The sequence below is a fragment of the Cheilinus undulatus genome, linkage group 22 (genome assembly GCF_018320785.1).
Source record: "Cheilinus undulatus linkage group 22, ASM1832078v1, whole genome shotgun sequence".
NCBI lineage: Eukaryota > Metazoa > Chordata > Actinopteri > Labriformes > Labridae > Cheilinus > Cheilinus undulatus.
Genome location: NC_054886.1, coordinates 24,876,225 through 24,896,300, shown reverse-complemented (window position 1 = coordinate 24,896,300; position 20,076 = coordinate 24,876,225). Strand labels below are relative to the sequence as shown.

General features: G+C 35.6%; 1 protein-coding gene across 1 annotated transcript; it reads right to left on the bottom strand.

The window, feature by feature from the left end:
* Positions 1-1,664: 1,664 nt before the first annotated feature.
* Positions 1,665-10,884, bottom strand: LOC121504808. The gene is made up of 5 exons (XM_041779871.1): positions 10,846-10,884; positions 8,066-8,368; positions 7,209-7,463; positions 6,915-7,051; positions 1,665-4,277 (listed from the first exon to the last, which is right to left on the bottom strand). The coding sequence occupies exons 1-5, from the start codon at positions 10,877-10,879 to the stop codon at positions 3,900-3,902; spliced, it is 1,107 nt and encodes a 368-aa protein (XP_041635805.1). The 5' UTR covers positions 10,880-10,884; the 3' UTR covers positions 1,665-3,899.
* Positions 10,885-20,076: the final 9,192 nt, after the last annotated feature.

Genomic DNA, 20,076 nt, shown 5'->3' with positions numbered 1-20,076 from the left:
ATAAGATATAAAAGCAAAACAATGAGACTGTTGTTGAAAGATATGTAGAACATGAAAATAGGAGGTGCTCAGGAAATTTGAAATGTGAAAAAAAGATGAGTTACCCTCAGTTAATCCGTACAGGGGTGAATTCAGTGCTAAGATAAAGACTGATACTTCATTAGGCAAAAATCAAAAGCATAAAATCAAGAGTTTCATTTATAGCAAGTATTGTTTCCAAACAACTGTACCAAACATGTTTTGTTATTAATCAGGATTTAAGGATGTAAGACAGATTGGAATGATTTCAAATGTTGGCAGTAACTGAGATTAAAACCATAAACTACTTGCTGCACACAACAAGTGAACTGATTCAACTTGTTCTTGATGTTGTAAGGTGTTTTTACTCTCTCTCCTCTGCACCAGTACACTTCTCCTTGAATGACTACAATTTGTCTCTTTAAATGATAACCATCATTCTGCCACCAGAGGTTCAGAGGTTTTCTTTCCTCTGTACCAGAAGAGGTACAACAAGACAAAGGAAGAAGTACTTTGCTTAAGGTATCACTGCCCCCTGCTGGAATTATCGATCCTCAATTCAGTCTTTGATTTATGCCGTTTGATTTAGACCAGTTGTTCTCACCTGGCCAGGCATGAGGACCCACCTCCACCTCCTTATGACTCAAATTTTTCAACATTTTCACCACTTGAATGTATTCAGTGCAAGATGTTACACTTTGGACCATAAATGGAACATAGGGCATGGGACAAAATAAATATATTTTCAAAAATGCTAACATTTAATTTTGGCCCATTTGTTCCCAAAACAGCATGGAAATTAGGCAATTTCTCAAGGATTTTCCTAATTATCAGAGCAAAATCAGCTTTGTTATCCAGGAGAAGGAGACTAAAAAGTTGAAATCTTCAGAAAAAGACTGAAATTTACTTGCCAACACAAAAAGAACCCAAAAAATGTATAGATACTAATAACTGATAACTAAAAGTGTTGGCATGGAATTTGTTTATCAATTTCTGTCACACGATTATGGCATCACTTGCCCTAATGGCTGTTTGCATCCCAACCACACAGCTGATAAATTTTACTTAACTTAGTTTGGTACTTCACTGTTATATAATCTAACAATTAACTTAAATATTGAGAAGAAATATTTATCAATGCTCATTTCCCATATTGGAGACAAGACACTGGCAATCTAAAAATAGCTCTCTCTCATAAATACTCAGGCAGACTTTAAGTTTGGTTTCTGTTATGAGATGAGATTGGATTAAAACAATAGCGGTGGGCTATCAGACATTCATGCAATCCATATTAACCCCACTTTGTGTCTTAAATATCCACTAAAATGTGAGGAGATGAGAAATCAGAATGAGCTGCAGTCATGAGCTGTGTGTTTGTGTAAGTGTGACACACAGGAGAGTAAGTTTGTGTCCGTCTGTGAATGATGGCCAATGTGACAACAAGCACAGATGAGGTACCGTTAGCTTGGTCAAGCAGTGAGGGACAAAATTCTAGCAAAATTTTACTATAACTAGAGTCCTTCTTCAAAGAACATCACTAGGCTTTTGTCCTCTGTATGATCTTAAGGTGTTAATGTATGTAAGGAGGGAGATAAGGCAAAAAAAAAAAACTCTTTAACACATTATAAAGCATTTTTTAAGTTTGTGTTTATTCTGTGGCCTGTTAAAGTTATTCAAAATAAGAGTAGATGAAAAATGTAGTTTTCTTTATTTAAAAAAAATAGTCTTTGACAAGATTTTAACAGCTTTGGAATATCTGAGTTGTTTTTTAGATATGTGGATTAAGATTTTTTTATACATAAAAACAGCATCTGATTCATTGATAAATAAGAAAAATGATCATCCAATGAATCAATGATTGAAATAATCATTTCTTGCAGCCAAATGTACTTCTTTGATGACATTGTATTTTTGCATTCTACTTCTGCTCTACAAGAGAATCAATCATGTTTGTATCTGTACTGTTTCAAGTTCACAACATGAATTTAGTCACATCTTGCATTTCTCACTCTGGCACAACTTCAACTTAGAGGCTCGCAGCAGATATCAGCAAACTTTTTTGTCATTTGTGCTATTATCTGTGACCTACACAAGTAAAATAGTCAATATTTCTTTTAAGCAAACTCTGACACTATGGGTCATTTAAAATCACTGTATTAAATCAAATTAATGCATATTCCAAAAGTTTCTGCTTAAAACTGAATCAGTTATTTTGACAGAGCTTCACGAAAAAGACATCAATATCATTATAATGAAAAAGTGTTATTTCACTCTAATAAATGAAACTATTACAGAATACTCTTTTCAGTTATAACACTTTAATACTTACAGGGTACTGGCAATTTGAAGGAATCACTCCAGTGTGTGTCAGTGGAACAATATATTCTCCATTATCAGAATAAGGCACATAGCTAATATAGTTTTCACTGTGTGCTGTAAGACAATAGTGAAAAAAAATGTTACTCATTGTAACTGTAAAGCACCAAGCAGGGTTAAAATGATCAGCCATTGCAGGTAAATTAAAGTGTCGGGTCAATAGTCTCAAAATGTACAAGCAGCTTTCCATTGCTACAATTTAGGACAGTCTGATCCTTGTATTATGATTCTGAATGTTGGTAGGTCCTACAAGCAAAGAATGCCACTCTTAAAATGAGTGAGCTAAAGTCCAACCTTCATTGTTGTCAGTTTATTAGAAATGATAAAAGCAGAAAACTGCTGTAAAAAGATAAGTCAATGTTTGTCTCTTGTAAAAGCTACCAGTAGAATATGTGAAAAGAAAACACATTGTTTTTACAATCAAAGCTTAAGTGCAGCATTGGGCAAAAAAGAAAACAAATAATACCGGGGAAAGTGGTATTGTTAAATCTTTTCTTTCTGCAAATATACTGCACCTTGACAAACTCAGTCAGTTTTTACAAATAGATATAGCATGTTTATGAAGCTTGAAACCAAGGGATCCATTTTTGAATAATACAAAAATAATACGACCTCAAGTTTACTTTCGTTGTGCTTGGCTTTTACTACCATTTGCAATATGGCTTTACTAAATCAAAAACTAACCCCAAAACTTTTGGGCCACTTATTTATACAAAATTGTCTCAAGATAGCAGGCAGCTTGAGCTTCATCAACTCAAAATGGTACGAGAACATGAACACCATCATGGTCTCCCCTCAATGTTTATACTGTATCATGACTGAGGAAGCATTGTAAAAACTGAGGGCCAATACCAACAAGCAATAAAACATGAATTCATAGATAATCAATATTCTTCTGATGGACATGTTTGCATCTGATGGAGACATGGGCACTAATTCTAGGCTGATTTCTAAGCTGATAAAAATTCCAGAACTTCAGTGTTAACATAAATAGTTCCCTTTTCCTAAAACAACAAAATGCATATTCAAAGTTTGCAGTTTACATTTTTATCAAAAAGGGAAATTTAGCTGACTTTTGTTTTGTCATGTTCCATTATCTTTCACCTTCACAAATAACACAGCCAATCTTTATAATACACAAACTCGTTCTCATTGATAAAAAAAAAGAACAAAACTTCTTTGACCCTCTTTCTAATTTGTCATTTTTAAGCAGGAGAGAAATTCGATTAAAAACGCAGTATTAGGTTTGGTGTTGGAAAAAAATTAGATTTACCTTTTTGGTCATATACCCAAACTAGGAGAATTACAGAGATTATGAAATTTTATAGAGAAAATAAAAAAATAACAATAGGCCAAAACATACTGAAATTAAGAAAAACATTTGGTAAAAATAGACATATAACCTTAAAGTTGTGTAATCAAATTTAAAAATGCTTGCTGAATGTCCATATCAATCTGACTTTCACGCTGTGCTCTCAAACAGGCTTCGGAGACGTGTTACTCTGTCATTTTGGCTTCTTCAAAACACTGTACAGTGTTTCAACTTCCATGGGAGCGTCTGGCCCCCTGAGAATGACAGATGCTGAAGTGGATGCCTCTTGTGATAGCTCATTTTCTCTTGGACTATTATCTCTGTCACGGTTTTTAAGAGAACTGGCAGCATTGGGCAGTTGTAAAACACTGTAGATGGTATCTACTGTCCAACTTTCTGCTGACCTCAGCTCTTCCCTTGGGTTGCTGCTTCTGTTGTTAATCTGGCTGGGCTGGGTGACGTCCACATTTTCATAAGCAGCGTCAGGCTGACTAGAAGATGTGGAGCCTCTGTTCACAGGTTGTGGTTGGTCCTCTATTGGCTGGCTGTGTATCAACGGTGCGCTGGATGTCTAATGTGAATTAAACAGAATATCATGCTATGACATGACTTAGACACAACATGACATCTTGAGTTGTTATGAATGCAGTGACTTTAAAACATTTTACCGTATTGGCCAAATATAAAAACTTTGATTATAGGACAGACCCCTTTTAAAGACTAATTTTAAAAAAGGCTGAAGAATAAATCTCAGTTTTATTCAAAGTGATCATTTGTTTTTGAAATAATGAAAATAAAACACTACAAACTAAACAAGGCAAAACATTGTTTTTAAAGATTAACAGTTGTAACTGAGGTGCATTTACTCTGGGATATTAAAATACCTTGAGCATGGGAACTAGGAGGAATGGGGATAAGTATGAGAATACGACATGGCCAGTCCCTCCTTAATTCTGTATCAATATTTGGATTTTATCTGTTGGCTACTCAAGCTAATGGGGAAAAAGTAGGCACTTACTGTTCAGCTCCATAGAACAAAATAGCAGTATACTCCCTAACTCCTGAAGAATTATGTGTTGCCTTACAAATAACTTAAATCAGAGACTGTTTCATTTATCTGGGACAGTTTTTTTTTGTTTGTTTGTTTGTTTGTTTGTTTGATTGTTTGTTTTTACCTAACTGCCTCTTTTCCTTTCTCTGCCTTATAAGTGGGTGCAGAGTTTTTAACATGTTTTATATCCAAAATAAATACTTAAATCAATTCCTGTTTAGCAATACGTGTGACTGAAGCTGAGTCTTTTCCATCAAAAGCTCATACTTTGGGTTTTTGTCACTTTAGACAAGAATATTAACTTAACATTTGATATTAGACATTAAGGTAGCCCACACACGAGAGACACTGCAGGACTACGCAAATCCATACACCCCCAAATTCCGTTTCTACAGTTTAAATTTTTTTGGAATTCCGTTTTTCACCTTTACACTAATTTTATCATCAGAGTCATGTTTATGATAGTGAACAAAATATCCACTAATTTAAAAGACATAACCTTAAATTTAGTTAATTTATTGAATTTATTAGCAGGCCAGAGTGGGCCTGAGAGCTGTAATTTGAACAACTTTGATATAAACTAATGATATTTAGGGTAACAGTAAAATATTTCTACCATTATATGATATTCTTTAAATAAATTTGAAAGTTTAACCCTTTATCTCCTAGCCTATCACCAACGATGCGCTGTTGAAGCACACTTTGCATGACCATAATTGCATGACTGTTTGTGTTATCGGAAACATTCAAACAGTTTCTGAAAGCTGAGAAACTGTGCTTCACAGCCAGCATGTGGTTATTACTGTAATTTCCCGTTTTCTCACTAAGATTCTATTCATTTTATACTGTTAAAACACTCTTAACATGCAGTAAAATGTGTTTCATCCATGTTAATTATTTTTCCGTCGTCGAGTTATGATTATAAGGGTTTTCTCCGTTTTTTAAACTTATTTGGCCGGGAACTCCTCGTTTTAGCTGTCTACAGACTCATCTACAAACCGGAAGTCCCAACATGCAGTAAAATGTAAATGACTGCCATATATTAAAAGTTCTACGTATTGTGGAAAAATGGGCAAAAGCACGTACTCACAGGACATTTTCTGGGCCTTTTATGGTTAAAATAAGAAAAGAGTCCAGAAACTCAGGTGTTAAAGGGTTAAACACTTCTATATGTAGAATTACACTGGGTCCTGACTGATATTTATCATGTAAATGGAGAAATCCTTGGATTTGCTCAAACACAGAGTGCTGGTAACTAAATAAAAAGGTAGTATTTGGGTTAAATGGTACAAAGTAAACCTGTTACCTAAACTTTACTCTCACAATACTTAATAGTCCATGCAGTGTGATGCTGCATTGCTTCACTCCTAACTGTAACTTTCTTCTCATCATCTCTCTCTACATGCTGTCCTTGTGCCTCATATCAAACCTGTTCGTTAAACATAGAAGCACATTTGCTCGTTAACAAAACAACAGGGCCTACAATATTAATGCAGGGAAAAAAGCTTTATTTATGACTGAAACTTTACGCAGAAGTGACTGTGGAGGCTGAACGCCCAGTCATTTTTCAAAATGTGTACTCACTACAGTCCGTGTTTAATTAGCGAGTGGTAGAAAAACAGAAAGAGGGAAAGATGACGCAAACAAGGATGGTGAATTATGACGGCTGATTTTTATATCAACCTACAGGCCTTCAGAAAAACAGGCCAACGTCTGCTTTATAAAAGTAATGACTGTGAGACTATGGTGATAACAATTAGACTGAGGCAGAGCAACATAGTCTGTGTAATTGATGGGAAATCCCAAATAGCTAAATAAATAAGTAAATAATAGTCTTGGCCATCGGAAATAAACCAAACTAAAAACTGTGGCCAAAAAAGTGAGGTACTTATAAATTTATGGTCTAACTGTATGTTGAATCCCTTGAACATTCGCTATACAGAAAAGAGGCGCCATCTATTGTGGAAACACAAGGTATTTAAAGTCTGGCTTGTTATATAGACATCCCAGCGTTTTCAGGTGTGTCTCAAGGAGAAAAAAATTTATGTCTTATATAAGGGCCAATACAGTTTAAAAAAAAGAGAACCATTTCAAGATTAAAAAAAAACCTTACATGAAAGAAATTAATTCAAATACTGCATAGTAAATACAGCTTACCTGATTACATTTTGTTGAAAAGAGTCCCTTAATCAAACAGGAAAGTGCACAAATGGCTACACCTGCTCCAACTGCGATTATAATTACTATCACACTGAATGCTGTCTCTTCATCTTCAATGCTAATTTTCCTATGGCCTGAAAAGACAAAAATAAAATCATTACAGCAAATAAAGAGCAACAAACGAAACTGTCAAAATCAAAGAAAAATGTAGAAAAATAAGTATCTTCTGAAACAGAATTTGGAGGGGCCTTAGGGTCATTAAGTAAATGAAAAAGATCACATCATATTTACATGTTTGATCCATCCTTGCAGACACATTTTTTGTACTGACAAGGTTGTGTCCACTGCAGTACACAGATCTGCTGTCAGCAGAGACTGAGATGTTGAATTTATTGAAAAAGCTTTGATTTGTCCTGCAGCTGTCTTCATCACAGATAGTCCATAACCACTCATCCAGAACAGAGCAGTTTATTGATATGATGCAGAATGCAGCAGATGAGTTGGAGCCCATTACTGACATCCTGATAACTGGAGTTGGAACAGCTTCTGAAAAATTCACATAGGCAGATATATTTAATGCATTAGCTATTTGCTGGCACCCTCTAGTGGCCAAGGGAAGGAATCAATAAATAGTTTCAAAACAAGCCTTAAATTTAAATGTCATAAAAAATTTAATTTGCCATGAGGCAACATAAAGTGGACTTTTGCCATCAATTTTTTTTTGTTTTTATCATTTTGCGATTCATCACCCTGGCCTTTGTGTGGTCCAGCAGTACATAGCTTCAACAACACCAAAGCAGCACAAATGTTCCAGTCAAATTGCCTTATTTACACCATTCAAAGAATCAAACCTCTTCAAAAATAAAACTATCAGATCTAAGAGAAACAAATGAAAAGTGTTTGCACAGTTTGACATATAAAACTTCAAATAATAGGGATAAACAACAACAGATGTCAGCGATGAAAAATGCTACAATGTGTCATTTCACCTTATCATAACCTGGACTCTAACCTCTTAAGATTCAAAAGATATGAATATTAATTTCTGAAAAGGTGGGTTTATGTCATGCAGTATATCATGTAAGGACTGACAAACAAAAAACTAGGTCCCAGCCTCTGCAGGATAAAGAACTGTACATCAAACTTACCATGAACCATTAATTGGTGGGTCTCAGAAGACTGTTTCAACTGTCCCAGTTCCATATGATAAATTGTAACTTTATAATCACCACTGTCTGTTTCTGCAAGTTTGTCGATACACAAGGTGTTATTCCCTGGGTTATAATCCATTTTCCCAGTGTTGTTAGACAGTAATTTTTTGCCATAAACAAAAACTGTACTATTGAAACTCCATATAACATTCTCATGTGCTGATGAATGTCCAGCTTGTAGACATATTGAGCTGCTCTTCACTCCATGGTGTGTCATCAGTGAGCCTTCTGTTGTGATTCCTGGGGTAAAAAATAGATGTTAAGTAAAAGTTCTTTGGAACAAATACCCAAATATGTCATAAAATACAAGTATATATACAGCAGTAATGCCGAGACAATTATTCAATTATATATGTCTAAGAGCACTCAGAAACAAATGTTCCTTGTTTATTAAGAGAGCCAAATCTGAGTATTACTTGTCTGTCACTACAAAAAAATTAAATGACCCAAGGAGATTTTGGAAAGTTATAAAATCTTTCTGACAGCAAAAACTCTCCAGCTTTACCCTCTTTTGTTATGAATGACTCTGTTGCTGTTCATGACAAAATGGAGTTAATGAATTGTTTTAACAACTATTTTTTTTTTCTTCTGGATCCCTGTTTGATTCGGCTCACTCTACATCTGTGAAACCCAATACTGATGTGCCAGTGTATACTGGCCAGTCTTTCAATTTTGTACCCTCTTCTGTGCAGGATGTTCATAAGGCCTTAAAAAATCTAGTTCCTAGAAAACCTTCAGGACCAGATTTGTTGGATCCTTTCTTCTTGAAGCTAGCAGCTGATTTTATAGCAGAGCCACTTGCATATCTTTTTAACCTCACAGGGGTTACTAAGGAAATTCAGAGAATTTGGAAGTCTGCCTTTGTCATCCCTTTATTAAAAAGGGGTGACCTGAGTATTTTGAACAACTATAGGCCATATCAAATTTGTCAGCACTGGCTAAAATCCTTGAATCTCTTGTGAGTGATCAGCTAAAGGAGTTTTTTATACACCAATGATATCTTATCACCCTATCCATCAGGTTTCAGAAAAGGGCATAGCACTGTTTGCTGCACTTTTTATTGACCTGTCCAAAGCTTTCGACACAGTCGAACATGATGTTTTAAAACTTAGACTTTTGAGCTCAGGACTCTCAGAAGAAGCTGTTGCTTGGTTTTCTAACTATCTTAGCGGTCGGTCGCAGTGCATTAGATATGATGGTGTATGCTCAGATATTACATCTGTCCACAAGGGTGTGAACAGATATAATACGGCTCTGTATTAGGTCCACTGTTATTTACCATCTATGTGAATAATCTCGGTCAAAATGTGTCAAATGCAACATTACATTTTTATGCTGATGATACCATTGTGTACTGCTGTGCTGCATCTCTTGCACAAGCTGTTGAAAATTTGCAAAATGCCTTTGTGGTCATTCAAAACACACTGCATGAACTGAAACTTGTTTTAAACGCAGATAAGACCAAGCTAATGTTTTTTACCAGATCAAAGACCAGTTCACAAAATGTTCTTGTGCTTTCTACTGTTGATGGAAAGGAGATCGTGGTTGTATACTGTTACAAATACCTGTGTATTTTGATTGATGACTCTCTTAATTTTAAATCACATATACTGTGTCTTGTGAAAAGGCTTTTTATTTCAGAAACAAGTTGTGCTTTTCTTTGAATGTTAGAAAACGGCTTGTCGCTGCAACTTTTTTACCTGTTTTAGATTATGGTGATCTGTTGTACATGCATGCCTCTGCACAGTGTCTCCATATGGTTGATACAGTCTACCATGCATCCTTGAGGTTCATTACAAACTGTAAAGCTCTGACTCACCATTGTGAGTTGTACTCTCAGGTTGGATGGCCCACTTTGGCGACCCGGAGGCTCATTCATTGGTGCACCTTTATTTATAAGGCAAGTCTTGGTCTGCTTCCCCTCTATCTATTTGTTTTTATCATGCAGAGAGGTACCGAACAGTATTCTTTGCGTTCTCAGGACCTCTTTATGCTCTCCGTCCCAAACGCTCGGACAGAAATTGGGAAAAGGGCTTTTGGGTACTCTGCACCCTCAGCCTGGAATCAGTTGCAGAATGACTTAAAGCTCAAGGAACTGGTGTCCTTAAATGTTTTTAAATCTAAAATGAAAGACATGGAAGCAGATTCTATAGGATGTCGATGTTTTAACTCGGCTGTTTGAACAATTGATTCCCTGGATATGACTCATAGATGGTTTTAATCCAAAACGCTGTGCTTTGTAAATTGTACTTTGCCTTTGTATTTCCATCTGTAACTTTGTGTTTTTTGCTGCTGCCTGTCTTGGCCAGGTCTCCCTTGAAAAAGAGGTTTTTAATCTTAATGGGACCAACCTGGTTAAATAAAGGTTAAATAAAGAAAAATGTCATGAGAGGTGCAGCAATTTTTTTTTCTTTTTGTATAACAGTAACTGGTAAGGCAATTAATGACACTAGCAGCACTAATTATACAGAATTAGTCAAATTTATCCTGATAATAATAATATTACTTTTGTTTGATAATTAAACACATAAACACCATAAAGCCAGTAGTTTTTAACAGTGTCAAGTAATACAAAACATATTCTGTCAAAACTAGGCCAAAGACAATCTTTTAAAGACCTAAAAGGTAAAACAAGACTTCACCAAAATGAACATATTGTTAAAGCAAATAGAGACAGTTTATATATTCAACATTACAAAAAAATGTGGTTCTCTTACCTGCAATTATCACACAGCTCAGAAGCAGCAACATTGTAACCCAATGTCGATCTCAATGAGGAGAAAACAGGAAGCAAAACTTCTAAAATAGGCTTAACAGGTGCAGGAAATGCAGTGAGCGAGGACAGCATCCGTTGGTTGTACTTGTGAGATATGAAGTGATACAAAGCGCTGCTGTTAATTTTCAGATCTGAAGAATTTTTTCAAATTTTCTGTGGGATTTTTCTTATGATGCTGAAGACAGTCCACAAAGGATAACCACAATTTACACTGTAACATAGTTCACAGCAAACTGGTTGATATTTCTTTAAGTGACATTAAAGGTATTATGTTGGTTCTGGTAATTTGAGCTATCTAGAAGCATTGCTTTACCCTCAGATACTCTATTCATAATATTGGAACCAAACTTTTACAAAGTGGATGTTTGTTGTCATGGTTAAACAGTCCGGCCTGTTGGCTGTGGACAGGCTGCAATAAAGCAATGTGGACCAAAGTGATGCTGTGCTAATATGGACTTGAATTTTAGCACAGCTAAAACGCATATGAGAAACAATGAGGTTCAGTTACCTTGCTTTGTGAAAGTGAAGAGGTTTCTACACTTTGTTGGTCAATCTGACTTTTTAGTGACAGTGAAGTCTGATCAGTACCTGAAACTTCAACTTAGAAATAAAAAAAAAAAAAAAAAACACTTGCCTGATTATCTTTCAAGTTTTTGTAACGCTAGCATAAGCTAACTTTAAACAAGAATTCCTTGATAATTCAGAAAGTTTGGCAAAAGAGGGATAACTGTGATGGAAAGTTTTACATCATATTTAGGCTACAGGCATTTTTTTATACATTTGTTTAATTTTGGTGAGAACATATTATCTTCATTTCCCTGGTAGTCACTGTAGTACCATTTAAGCCCAGTGTGTTCCATTTAAGCCCATCTTATGTGTTTCAATAAGAAATTATGAATTTTTTAGGTTTGATAGCTTTTCACTGTAATCCTGTGTTGGATGTTGTTATACCTCACTAACTTCATTAACACGAGTACATCACAGATCACACACTGCCCAGATAATTGTTATGTCAGTTAATTTTGCATAATGATTTGTTTACAGCGAGAAAAATGCCAACAAAAAGGAAGAATTACAGCAACTGTCCTAAAATCATCATTGTTACAGCCAAACATTGAATCTAAGTTCAATAAGATATTGTTGATGCACTGTAATGTCATTTAATACTTTTAAAAACAAATACATTTTTATTTTGTCAATATTGAATCAAATTTTGTCAATATTAAATAAAATGTTCAATGAAATGTTAAATACTGAAGCCAGTGAAAATTAATTTTAGGCCTACTTAGTCATATCTGTAGTGGTCCACTGTTACAAGCCAAACATAAAATCCAAGTTAAAAAAATAAATTGTGTTTAACATGTATAACATGTTACTGAATTAATATGTGTTTATTACCTGACAATATAATAAATTTTGATATTTCTGTCAATGAATGTGGTTGTGGGCTTATTTGGAACACAGATGGGCTGTAATGGTACTTTGGTACCAATTAAGCCATGCCAGACTTTTGACTTTATTCATAAAATTTCTTTAATTTGTTCTTTAGAATATGCATAAGTAAATAAATATACTTTCAAATGGGAGATTCATTATTCATTTTAACAAATGATCACGTTTATAAACCATCTTAGTATCTATGAAAAATATGTGAACTTAGATTTTGGTGGGCTTAATGGGTACACTTACCCTAAGTATTTCCTGTACTAGAGTTATCAATTTTCATGGTGGTGAGCGAGTACTGCAATATGCCAATCACATGTCAGCAAATCAATGCAATTAGGCATGTAGACGCAGTCAAGACAACGTGCTTGACAATCTCACCCCACCTCTGATCCGGATCGAGAGGTAGTATCAGAGCCATAACAGACTTTTCCGCAACGAGTGTGAAAGGACGTCACGGCATTCTGCAACGGCGAGTGTGCACTGCTGTCTCCATAAACGGTAGATTTAAAACCCAGCACAGTTTAATCGAGCGGCATTTCATCATAGAAAACAACAGGGGGATAGAACAAAGAATAATGTGGATTAACTGGAGAGACTGCGAGGTTAGAGAGCTGATCACACTCTGTACAGGAGAGGAGAGAGCAGACACATCTCTGCTCACAGCAGCGTCTGAAAAGTTCCATGATGTGTTCAAGTGAGCTCAGTACTCTGAAGTTTCCGACCTCCGATGTAAATATGTGCACTGTTACACTGTTTAAAGTCAGACCTCCAACTCAGAAACATGGAGGAAAAAAAGTCTATGGGATCTGATTGATCAAAATGAATGTTCTTGTACTTCATTTAGAAAACACAAAGTTTTGAACCGAGAAATCCAGAGTTTTGAGTTTCATTGAAAGCAGCAGCTCGGGCAGCAGCTGCCATCTGATTACGGGACACCGGGGTGTGTGTGTAAGCTCGGGCCTGCACAGCTTTGTTACATCTTTGTGTGAATTGCTTGTTGCGGAACAGAGACGGGCATTCCTTTTCACCTTTATTGCGGAATCTGTGTAAAAACAGCTTTGTTTTCAGTTGCGACATGCAGAGAGTGGGGTCAGAATTTGGTGTGAACAACTTGAAAGCATGGGTCCATCCTGTCTTGTATCAACCGTTAAGGCTGCTGGTGGTCACGTAAGCCTGAATTTACATATACAGCATGCGCGCAGTGGAACGCTGGCGAATCGAACTGCGGAGCACTTCGTTCCTTCTATAGTCTATCAGAACATTTCCATTGCTGGCACTCTAGACCGGCAGTGGCGCGTGCCTGGAGCGGTGCTCCACTTTGTTTCAGATACGCTGCCGGTCTATTTCAGCGCCAGCCACTGCCAAACCTTGTAAATTCACTGTCATTCTGAAAGCACCAACCATGGAAGTCACAAGCGTAGAACATCCGTTTCTTTCAAAATAGAACACAATGCACAGACTCCCAATCGTAAATCATCACTTTATCATATTACATCTCATCCTGCAGTGAGAGCAAAGGGTCACCGAGAGGTCAGTGGGTCACAGAGCTACAATGGCGCCATTGATGAGGAAAAGTTAACTTTTGAGGACATTTAACCAAAGAATTTTGCATAAAACCACAGATCCTTTAAGCAAACATTAACCTTTTAACTTCCTAATGTACTCACTCAATGGCGGAAGCAATAATGTCATAGACTTATACTGGCAAGGATGATAAATTAACCCCAAAAGGTAAAATAGCCCACTGTTGACATGTTATTCCTGCGTGAACTCACAGTTCTCCCATGATGTCTTTCTGCTGATCAAAGCTGCGCGCCATGGTGCAGCGTTCTAGACCCACTTCCAGTGGGCGAGGTCGCTCACCTTTCGGTCAGAGCAAACCTGTGGTGCTTTGGTGCGCAGTGCACACACTGTATATGGAAATTCAGGGTAATGGTGTGGGGAGACTGAGCATCATTTAAATGCCACAGCCTACCAGAGTATTGTTACTGATCATGTCCATCCATTTAAAACCACAGTGTACCCATCTTCTGATGGCTAAGCTGTGATTGCCAAGGACACTAGCATCTAACAAATTTAGCTCCTACAGCCTTGAATTTCACATTATCTCATTTAACACCTCACATCCTGTCTGTGATGTTTCTATTTCATTTTTTATATTCATCTGCCTCTTGGAAATGATAACATCTACCTTTACTTATACGTAAATAAAGCCCATCAGCTGTGTTTTTAAGCCTGATGTGCTGCTGATAGAGGAGACAAAAGAGTTGTATTAAAAAATATATATTTCCAAGAGGCAGATAAATTTGAAAAACTGAAGTACACTTCATGAGATAATCCATGATAAATTCAAGACTGTAGAGACTAAATGTGGAGAAGTCAGAAATAAACTATTCTCAGCAGATATCCTTGTTATTAATTATTAAGCTAGCTTGAGCTTATATGTGCTGTGAAAATTCACTGCCACGCTACAATGGTAATGGCAAGTGATTATCATGATAATCATTGAAAAAAGATGAATGTAATCATTTCCAGCAGTGATAACACGACTTTATCCAATTAAATTGGTATCTATAAACTTTCAAAAGGAGATTTATATTTCCCTTTTTACATTTACTTACTTGCAGTGACCTTCAACCAGCTGTCTGCGACTTGACATGCCGAGTCACAGGCGACTGTTTTAGAGCTGCAACAGCTCGCTTCAGATTGCTTGAACTGTCGCCAGTGACGTTCTAAAACCATCTCGCCATGTTGTGAATCTTTGTCTGAAGTGGACTTTGAATTGTTGACCCTTCGTAGTATAATGACAAATAAATTGTTTACTGACCGACATAAGAAAAATGAACATTTTAGCACATGAAAAAGTGAATAAATTAAAACCCTTCTAAATTAGAGGAAAAACTACCTAAAATACATGCTGTTAGCTGACAATACAGATGAAATTTAATGAATTTAAAGTTAAAATAACTTCTCTGTTAATTGCTTCACTGATCTGAACATGCCTAGACTGTTTGAATCCATAAATTTAATGAAGTTACATGATAATAGCAATGTCAGATGTCAATTTCACCACAAGAGTAATTCAAACTCTCCTTCTTTGATCAAATTCTATCATATTGTTCCCAAATGTGAAAAAAACTCTAATTTATGTCTAGAATTTTTTTTCAAATCCCATTTCACAACCTTTTCCTCCAATTTTTTTTGCCATCGTTTACCCATTTTAGCATTTTTTAACCCAAATTGTGTTTTTAAGGAAAGGGTTTACATTTTTTAAGAAGGCTACTTAGTACAGCACAATTGAATAAAAATATATTTGTTGCTTTAATAAGACTGGTTATTATTCAGGTTAAATATAAAATATGGATATCACAGATTAACTCAAATGTACATGGATGTGTTCAACCACCTTCATGTACAGAGGGGATCCCTGGTCTCTGGTTCCTTTATTTTGGCAGTACACAGGATGGAAAGGTTTAGAACCCCTTGGCTATACAATTATTACCTGTTTATAGGAGAGGGATGCAGACCATTACTGTGAGATGCTGCATTGCAATTTGTGAGATGCAATACAGTCAAAAACAAACATAAAAAGTTGCATTTTCAAATGCTTGTTCTACTGCAAGTACTACTGCTCTCAGGGTTGGTATTTCCAACATCAAAAACAAATGAAATTCAATAAAAACGATCCATTATTATTTAATCTCCACATGTGTACAAGTTGGACAATGGAAAAGCACATTACAGTTGTTTATAGATGTGTTGTAAATAATACATTTATCAAACGAGCCTCTTTGAAAGTGTTTGGCCAATGAAGGTCCAGTTCTTTAACCCATCCATACACACAGTAAAGTAAGCTTTGCAGCATCAGTTACCACACACTTTCAGGAAATTCTGATGATCACATAACTTTTTTTTTTTTTTTTACATTTTTCTAAAGCAGTGGTTCCCAACATTTTTCTTAAGGGCATACCTTCTTGTATCTACGAAAAGCTAAGCCCCCCAGGATCCACATGGAAAAAGAACACATCAATTTTAATTGTTTTCACAGACAAAATCCAACATATTAGGCCAACATACACTTGTACTTGGCAAAAGTTCTGTGTTTAACCCATTAAAGCCTGAAAACACAAATTATAGCCAGAAAATTCTCATTTTTTTGGAACTGAAATGTTTATTTCACTTTCAGTTACCAAAAACACCTGAAAGTGTTTTTGGTAACAGATAATCCACTTGAAGGCATTTTTTTTTATCATTTATCAGATTGTATTCAGAAGTTTTTTTAGTAATTTATTGATCATATTGATTAGATAGAGGTATCATGAAAGTATGTATCAAATATGGTACAACAGGCTTTAAGGGGTTAAACTATTAAACTTTTACAATATTATTTTTAAAAATTAAAGGATTTGTTAACACCCCCCCCCCCAAAAAAAAAACATAACACTTCATTATAAAAAGTTGATAAAATATGAAAAAATATATATATTTTTTTTTTATTTTACAGTCGTAAATGTATGTAAACCAAAATTTTAATTTTTTGGGGGGGATTATTTAGATTTTTTTTTTATGACTTCACGCTGTTGTAAATTTACTTTTTTAAAAATGTTATATGGAGTTTATAATGTCAAATCTTAAGACTTTCTAAAGCCAGGAATTTTGATTTTTTTCCCAAAAATCTCCAACTTTTTAAACTCTGTATTTCCAAGTTTGATAACTTATAAATATACAACTTCATAACCACACCCCCCCACCCCAAATTTTCCCACAATATCAATTTTTCTTGTTTTTTCTTCATTTTTTTCTGTTATTATTTTTTTTTTTCAGAGATTTGAAAATTTTATTTGCTCCCCATAAACAAATGATATTAAGGGGATATTAACCCTTCAGAGTAGTAATAGGAGCCTTTTTGGCCTCTCTCACTAGTCTCCTTCTTGCACGATCACACAGTTAGTGAGGACAGCCTGATCTTGGCAGATTTACAAGTGCCTACTCTTTCCATTTCTTTGTTGTTTTGTTTTTGTTTGTGTATTGATTTTTATCATTACAAACATGGGGTTGGGATGCAGATCATACATAAAGCTAATTCCTTCCCCACCTCCCTCTCTTCCTCATTTTCTTGCTATTTTCTACATAAATCTGTCAGGTTGGCCCTAATATGCCATCATACTATGTTTCAAATCGTGGTTTGAAGATAGTATATGTGCATCTTATTTTGACAACATCAGAACCCCCCAAGATCTTCAGGGCACCCCCTGGGGCACCCAGATCCCAGGTTGGGAACCACTGCTCTAGAGCATCAGAGGATTACACTGAAAAAGAAGCGCATAATCTTGTATTAGAGATTTAAAAGAGATCATCTAATAGGAAAGCATTACAGATTTTCAACTGGGAATTGGGAAGGTTCACCACTGTTAAAAGTCTTCCCCATTTGTGGTCAATGACTCACCATGGTTCTCTGGAGTCCCAAAGCCTTAAAAATTTCTTTGTAACCCTCTCCAGACTGATAGATGTCTACGACTTTATTGTCTGTGTTTTGTATTTATTCTGGAAATATTTGTCTAATATTGAAAGTTGATTGATGATCTGAAAATTTAAAAAAATCAGGAAGGGGGCTTTTTCACAACACTATATGTAAGTAGGGGTTGAACACTTCTCATGGCCTTTCTGTGTTTGCATGTTCTCCCTGTGCATATGTAGGGTCTCTCCAGAACTGGTGACCAGCTCAGATTGGGCCCTGACAAATGGAATCAGCCCCAGACCTCTGCAACCCCAAATGTGACACACGGTATAGATGATGAATGGATGTATTAGTAGAATCCACAGTAAAATCTGTGAGGTGAACTTTAAATCAAGATATGTGCATGAAAAAAACTTGGAAAGTTTAAAATGAAATTATTACACAAAATGTAGAGTGTAGGAAAAATATTTATACACTGTACAGAGGTACTTAACACTCACACAAACATACTGACTGTACATGAAATTTAAGACAAATGGCCCATAAAAACAGTGTTATAACATTCACAAAGGTCCGATTTTCAAGCATACATAAAATCAAGGTTTAATCATTCATTACAGTGCATTATCAAAGTTAGTCCAGTTATTCCCCTTATGTGAAATGCCACTTTTCTTAGAAGTTAAAGTGCTTTTAGTAATATTACTGATTAATTTACCCATATAAACAGGAAGAGACATTCATATCAAGAGTCAATATTTCCAAGTTCAACAGTGTTGTTAGAAACTATCAGGTACATAAAATATGATACATTCCTTTAAAGTTATAAAATATAGTACCAGTTTTTTCTCTCCAACCAAGGCAGGTCTTTCTTAAACTGAAAAACAGGAGACAAACAGTACTTTGATTCAGTGAATACCATCCATATCGGAAGTTAAACTGTACTGCAAACTTCATCTTATAACCTCATTTTTGTCTGAAAGTGGATTAAGGTCACACAGACATGGTGAGAAAATTTTAAACTGTTTCCAAGAGAAAACAACACTTTATGGGGCTAGGAACCACCTCAGTGATACAGTAGAACCAGAAGGAATTTCTCAGCCAATCAGTGGAGATCATTCATCATAGATAGTGACATCACAGGATCTGACCAATCAGCAGTAGCCTAGGGCATCTTAAACTTCCTGTTTCTTTCAGAACTTAAATAATGCAGTTTGACGTCTCTTGCGGTCCCAAAGAAATAGCCCTGAAATTAAAACCAACCATAAAAATCTGTTGAAACTTACATATTGTGAAGTTAAATAGTAGTACCCCATGTCATGGCAGGTTTTGAGCAATTACTGACACTTTAGCGTGAAAAATGAAGGAATCATATTTGGACATACATCCATTTAGATGTGTATAATGGTGACTGTATTAAAACATGTGGCCGGTTCATCTAGCAAACCATACTAAGGGTATTTTTTTGACAAATAACTTATTATTATGTAGGATAATAGTACTCTAGAGTGCAGTGTGATGTTGCCACAATTTATAAAGACCTTGTAAAGTAAAAATAAATCTGTATTTAGGTTTGTGATATAACAGGTCACTGTGTTATGAACCCCTAAATAAAACTTCAGTCAAATAAAACATCTCCAAGTTTATAAAATTAAGCTTCAAAATCATGAAAAATGAGGCAGTAAAATCTGCTCCAGGATGGTTTGGGCGTGTCTGTTAAATGAGCTGAAGCCACGCCCACTCAGGAGAAACATGATCCTCTCAGATTAAAAAAAAAATGAAACAATCTGAATGGAGACTTGTGGCTGACAGATTTGACAAATTTACCTCACAGTGAACACAAAAATAAATTTTAAGTGATTGTTAACTTTCAATAAAAGCAGTGACATCAGCTAATAACAGACTGTACTGAGATGAACTGCTCTGTGATTTTATTTTGTAGTGTTAGAGGGGCGAGTTCATTCCCCACATTGGGTTCGTGACATCATCAGCCCACATATTTGCCCTGCCAAATTTAAACCCGGCTAGGAAAAAGGTGAAAAACTTTCTGACAGGAAATATCAAGAATTCAGTCACACACATATCTGTGTTTTCACATGTTTACAACGACCATATTCCAACATATCTAGTGTTTTAAGAAAAAAAAATGTTGGATTTCACTTTACAGGGTCTTTAAAGAGTGATCCAGTGGTAAATCTGACTAATTTCTAGAAATTTTCAAGGAATTAATAGTAAAATAGGTTATGATTTTTGGTCAGTTGTGCAGTCTTA